At 34.7% G+C, this 6,870-nt stretch overlaps 1 protein-coding gene across 2 annotated transcripts in view; it reads left to right on the top strand.

The window, feature by feature from the left end:
- The window catches only part of Rbcn-3A (rabconnectin-3 alpha), a 696,059-nt gene extending 689,515 nt beyond the window's left edge, over nucleotides 1-6,544 (top strand). For both annotated transcript variants that reach the window (XM_073979377.1, XM_073979376.1), the window contains 2 exons: nucleotides 2,628-2,711; nucleotides 6,256-6,544. In XM_073979377.1, the coding sequence (XP_073835478.1) occupies nucleotides 2,628-2,711; nucleotides 6,256-6,456 (285 nt within the window). In that variant the 3' untranslated portion in view covers nucleotides 6,457-6,544. The remainder of the gene's footprint in view (nucleotides 1-2,627; nucleotides 2,712-6,255) is intronic.
- The last annotated feature ends 326 nt before the right edge of the window (nucleotides 6,545-6,870 follow it).

Consider the following 6,870-nt stretch of genomic DNA (forward strand, 5'->3'; position numbering starts at 1 on the left):
TATGTTCGTTAACAAATGCAAACTAAATTATTTTTAATTCATATAGTATAGACACTTAAAGAAAATAGTAAACAGTTTTAATCAAAGTACATTAACTTCATACACACTCAAATATGACAAAGCATAAATAAACTCGAATTCTCAAACTGTGTTTTTAAACAATTTTTTTGTGTGGGTTTTATTGTCAAACTATACTTTTAAATTAATTGAAACTCTCAAACTAAACCAGAAAAATTGGTTATTGTCTGCACTAAACTATGAAAGTTTGTTTATCATTGACCGGAACTTTTAATTTTTCAAACTTTAGCGAGTTTTCAAATTTAAAAAGCTTGATCTTTTTCCAAACACAAAACCTTTTACATTTAATAAAACATTCTACTTAGCTTAGAGTTCTGCAACACATCTGCATTTACTCCGCAATTTGATCTCGTACACACAATTTCTCTCTGTCTCGTTCTGCCACACACAGGTTCTCTCTCGGCATATAATGAGGGTTGTTTCCACACAATAGCTTGTTGTTGTTTTATGCACTTGACAACTGGATGTATTTGACAACGAATTCTTCATACAGTTTTTTAAGACAATTCTGTTTTGCACTTTTATATTTTCTGTTCAGTTTTTTGTTGTGGTCATTCAGACTTTTCCACAAAATTTTGTAACACAGTTTTTTTTTTGGTCTCACACACAAATTAGCTTGCTTGACAGTTTTTCTCAGTTTTTTGCAACACCGTTTTATTTTCAACCGCTCAGGTTATCTCTTATACAGTTTATTTTCTCTTAACCACTCAGCTAATTTTTATGAACATTATTTTCAGTGCCACTCAGGTATTTTCTAGTTCATGACCATTCTCCAATGATCTTTTTTCTCGTACCACTCAGGTATATTTCTAGTTTATGACCATTCTCCAATGATCGTTTTTCTCGTACCACTCAGGTATATTTCTAGTTTATGACTATTCTCCAATGATCTTTTTTTCTCCTACCACTCAGGTATTTTTCAAGAATATTCTCTATTCACAGTTCACATTTTCTCACAAACACTTTTCTCCAGTGGCTTAGCACGGAATTTATGTTCCTTGCTTTGCTTGTTCAACAATGGAAACCATTGTAGCTGCCAAAAATGTATTTTACAAGAATGGACGAGACTACAAGTGGCTCGACTGCCGATTGCAAAGTGATTAAATTTGATATTCACTCTATTTAGGTACAACTCATGAGAAGCCTCTAGTATCATATGATTAAATTAGTACTTTACAGTTGCTTAAACTAGTAGTATTAAATATATTTCACAGTGTTGCATTTCGTCAGTTAAAGTTTAAATTTTAAGATCAATCACAATATTAATAGTTATTAATTCACAATGACAAATAAACATACAAAAGCTTCCAAATGGTTAATATTAAAATATAGAGGGCGGGCTTACATTTTATATTTTACATGTAGAGTTGTATTTTAATGTTACACCACTATGTGTAGTAAGTATACTATACACAGTTCCCACATATATATATGTATATATATATATATATATATATATATATATATATATATATTTATTTATTTTATATATATATATATATATATATATATATATATATATATATATATATATATATATATATATATATATATATTTATTTATTTTAGGTGTATTCAAAAAGGAACCTGATATTCAAAGACAATTTGAAGAATTTTCCAATTTTCGAATATTTTTAGAAATGTATAATTTATATATTTTTCCACAGACATGCCAGTAAAAACAAGGGAGGCTTCTCTTATATCAATGAATTCATGTTAAGGCTTTGATATGTGACCTAGTTTTAACGCCGAGTCCGATCGGCGTGCCCTAAGTTGCCACTTGTAGAGACGTTTTTCATGGCTAGGGGGTATTTCCGGACATTCAGCGTGCAAGGCGGTTGCACATAGCTAGTTCCTACAGGTTGTGGTGTACGGTATTACATGGTCGGCCCCGTCCGACTATAGCCTTCGCTTACTTGTTTTATATTAATTTGGTATAACTCCCATAAAACGGTACCTCCCGATTTTCAAGCTTTCAGCCTCATTATCCAACTGAAATTTGGCATTTAGTCTTTGTTGGCGATATAAAATATTCCGACAGATCCACTTTTTCATAAGATTTGCTCAATTGCCGTGAGTTTTTTGAGTGGTAAACAATATTACCATTTTGTATGAAGTACAACGATAAGTACGATTGCTTACGATAAAGCGCGGTTAATGTTGCTTGCTTGCGATTCAAGCCTAGTTGTTAGTTTTGTTTTATGTTTGTTGACATGTGCATGAATGCTTACAGGTGGCGGTTGTCTAATCAATATTCGCTGAAATCTGTCATACTATTACAAGGGTGTAATAAATGGGTATGAGGAGATTTCAACGAACACACCTATGCAATTCATAGCGCTAATTTAAAGTCGTAGAATCAATTCTAACTTAAACACCGTTAGTGGAAAATTACACAACAAATTGTTGGCTTATATAATTCACCCTTCATCTTACATTTGGAAAGCACTTAAATTAATTTTTAATAGATTTATTTTTTGAAAATCAGAATTATAAATTAAATTTGTAACTTCCATAATCAAAAACTAAAATCAATATATTTTTTCTAGGGCCACGACAGTGCTATCAAATGCATTAGCCTTGATCCCCATGAAGAATTCTTCGCTACAGGATCTATAGAGGGAGATATAAAGGTAAGTTGTTTTTAAATATGTTTTTTTGTTTGGTGAGGGTAGGCGGCAAGTTGCCCCCTTCAACTTGCTCGAATTCGAGAAGAGTTTCACTCGCGAGTGGAATTCGAGCGAGTTTTCGGAGCTCTGCTTACCACCAGCCGTTGTTGTTGCAATCCTGAATACATGAGTCGGAAGAATATAATGGTCGCGAAGGTGCATGAAACCAAGCGCAACAACACCTGTAGCTTACAGAGTTGGGATGGTTACGACGTACTGAGGAAGGATCGCACCAGAAGTGGAGGTGGGGGATTAGCTTTCCTATTGCACCAGTCTATCTAATACAGACCTATCTCGCTTGAGCTTGTCTCTATTGGCCCGTACATGGAATGTCAGGTGTAGATCTGCCGAGGTAGAGTTTCTGAACTTATGCATCCCACCGATAAATAGCTGCAATCTAGGTTATGACGTGCCAACCCCAGTGATCCCAGAGTCTGGGAGCTGTCAGTGGAAGTTAACAGGTTGGTCGCTGAGCAACATTGGAGCCGGAATAAGTGAATTGTTGTAATGAACAATTTAAACAACTCTTCTAGTTCTACGTGTACCGCCATGTGACCCGCTTTTATACGCCTTTTTAGCGGGTTCATCAACGCTCATTCTTATGACATGGCTAGCCAACGCAATATTTGTATCTCGATACCTATAACTATTATGATGTCGTTGTATAGCAGATACAGCTCGTGGTTCATACGATGTTCACACAACAAGCAAGCACTGCCTTATGTGCTTGCGCAAGTACATACTTAGATTTCGGAACCATACATTACATAGACGAAGTCTTTTACAACCTCAAAATTATACGAACCATTTTCCACAGTTCGTCCGAGATCTACGGACCCATTGCGCGTCGACACCATCAATTTGGTTTTGTTGCGTTTACCGCCAGGCCACATTAGCAGATTCCCCTCGACCTTCTTAAAGGTATGAGTTACGTCTTTTACTGATCGACCCACGATGTCTATATCGTCGGCATAAGCAAGTAACATGTGGCTATTGGGGTTTGTCAATTCTTTTGATGTTTGTATCTCGTATAATCTTTTTCAGCAGGATGTTGAAGATATCACACGAAAGGCTCTCTCCTTATCTGAAACTAGAGCTGGCAAAGAATCGATGGCACTATCGATAATATCGATACTTTATTTTGAATGTCACTATCGATTGATAGTTTTTTCAATCGATATTATCGGACAAAACTAAATTGGCTAAATTTCCAATGTGTTTTTGGGTATTTATCATTCCGCAATGGTTTTTATTTAGAATTCATGGAGTATCCATTAGAGTTGGGTAATCTAGTTCCTAGTTCCCTGTACTAACGTATGATTAACAACAGTTTATTCAAAGAAAAAATGTGGACCGTTGGAACTGCGAAGTGAACGAGATAGTTCCATATAGTTCCTTTGGCACAACTATAGTATCCATGATGTAAACCAAAATGTTACTATTCAATTGTTTTCTAATAGTACTTTTACATATAACCGGAGTTAGCAAACCCAATGGGTTTCAAATTTTCATAAAGAAGGTTAACCCGGTAAAAACCTATAATATAAACATGCTATTAGATAACATCAGAATGTGTTTTGAGATCCAGATTATTTTTCAAAATAGTAGTTCTTTATAATTCGAAAAAATAGTAAAAATTAACAGATTTTTGAAGTTCTGGAACAGACATACTTTTAGAAAGTGCAAATGTGTCTAAACAGCTCAAAATACCCTATATCATGCGGAACCTTTGTATGGGAAGTATAACCAAAATCGGACCTACAAAGTTGACTTTTGCGGTTTTAATGGGTTTCCTTCACCAATACTGGAAATTAACAGCCTGTTCATGTATGTCGGCCGAAAGGGTTTTTGCGCTTCGGAAGTGGAAAAAATCATTTTCTGTTCATGTAAACGCCTTCGAAACGAAAATCTATGCGACCGACAAGCCATACGAAATAACACGTAAACGTACACTTTTCCATTAAATGTGGGTTTATGTATTTCAAAAAGACTGTCTCCTATAGAAAGAGAATGTCAAAATCACTCACTTGCTTTATAGCTTGCTCAAACAAAACAAATCACACATATTCCAATGTTTGTATGTATATGTGGATTTTGTTTTCATTTCTCATTTGGCTCTCATTTATGGAACCTAGTTGTACAAACGTACATTCAAATTAGTAGTATTTCGCATAGGATACGTAACGGCAGTCGCACGATAGTTTGCGAAATACATGAACGCATTTTTAGACGGAAGTGAGTGACTGCTTTCCTTTCGTACAGGTTTCCGTGCGACATACATGAACATGCGGTTAAGATCTACAAATAGTTTTCTCACCTCTATCCACTGATATCGATAGTTTGCCAGCTCTATCTGAACCTCTTTTGGTACCGAACTGTTCGGAGAGGTTCTTTCCTATATTAAATGAGGACCGTGTACAAGTTAAATTCATTTTACAAATCCGAATAAGTTTTGTGGGGATACCAAATTCAGACAGACCTTTGAACATATGATGGCCGGGTGGTATACATTCAATACCATTTTCAGGGATTGGATCTGTGGTATCTTCGTTGTCTTCGGTATTATTGGATATCAACAGTTTGGAAAATGCTCTTTCCATATCCCAAGCACACTATCTGTATCTGTTACCAAATTGCCTTGTTGGTTTCTACAGGAGGATTTTCGGACTGGAGTTTGCGGCTGTTTGCATGGTGTAGGCAATACAGTTATGCTGATCCCGATAACATGGACGAGGATGTTTTGTGAACGAAAATTTTATTCTAGTCCATGTTGCTCTCTCTCAGAAATTTCTTACAAGAGTGCGTGACTGCAGAAGAAACTGATTGGAAATGTTATATGTTATGCAATCAAAATCTCCCAACAACATTTTCGTATTTATGAACGACAATGAAAGTTAACCACTCACAATGGGTGAAAATAATACGCAGAAACAAATACAAACAAAAAGCCACAAGGTAAGGTCACATAGGCAAATATTTGCTCTAGCGACCGAAAGTGTGCGTTTATTGAGAGCAAGTGCAGTTAATAATGCATTGCAATTTATTATCATTTGCTCTCAGTAAGCGACCACTGCCGGTCGCTGGAGAAAATATTTGCCTAATGTGACCTTAGCTTTAGTATTTAAAAATTTTCCTTGGAGCAGAGGATTCCATAAATATTTATTTAGTTAACTGGATTCCTTTTTGCTGTGTCCAGGTAATAAACAAAAGGTTTAATTAACAATATATTATCAAAACAAAAAGAATTTTGAAATTTGAAATAAATTGTCTCAGTTGCAAATATTTTATCTGTTCGAGCTTTGTTTTGCATGCTTTTGTAAAATAGGTGCAACAACCAACCTACAAAAATATATGAATTTCAAATCCATGAATATACTCAGAACAAAAAAAAAAATAATAGTAATTGCAGTTTAAAATGTTTGGAGCAGCACTGTACACCACATTGCTTTTCGATTGCTAATAATATTTAATGATTGTTTATAAATTCAATTTTCTCTTTGTATTTCAGATATGGAGCCTCAACCAGTATTCGCTGATAAAGGCATTTTCAGGGGAACATGCCAAAAATAGTTTTTTCAAACACATTGGACAAGGTGTCAGCCAAATACATATAGATGGATATGGTCGCCTATTTTCATGTGGTTCCGACGGATGTATGAAAGTTAGGCAACTTTTTGAAAAGGACACAATTGTCCAAACAATGTATTAACCGTTGACGTATACAATTAAAATTCATGTTTGTTAAATGTTAAAATAAAATTACAAAATAAACACAAATATACTTATTATGCCTGGAATACGATTGTCTTTAATAAATAAAAAGGATGTGTCAATGAAGTAATGATTGATAACACTGGTCCATACGACTTATGTTTCATTTGATTTCTTTACTTTTTTTAACTCAATTTGACGAGTTATTTACCTAAAGAAGCAGTAAACCGTTAAGCTGGGTACATATTGTCAGTTTTGAATGACAGCTTTGTTGTTGCTTGCTAGTGTGGCCGTTCATTTTTGCCTTTCATCATGCAACCGCAAAATGTTTTGCGGTCGAAATCGTATATTTCGATTTTTGTTGAATATTTTATTGAAAATGGATTTTAAAAATATTATTCAAATAAGGGGC

The sequence above is a fragment of the Musca autumnalis genome, unplaced genomic scaffold (assembly GCF_047663935.1).
Source record: "Musca autumnalis isolate F117 unplaced genomic scaffold, ASM4766393v1 scaffold_3, whole genome shotgun sequence".
In the NCBI taxonomy this organism is placed as follows: Eukaryota; Metazoa; Arthropoda; class Insecta; order Diptera; family Muscidae; genus Musca; species Musca autumnalis.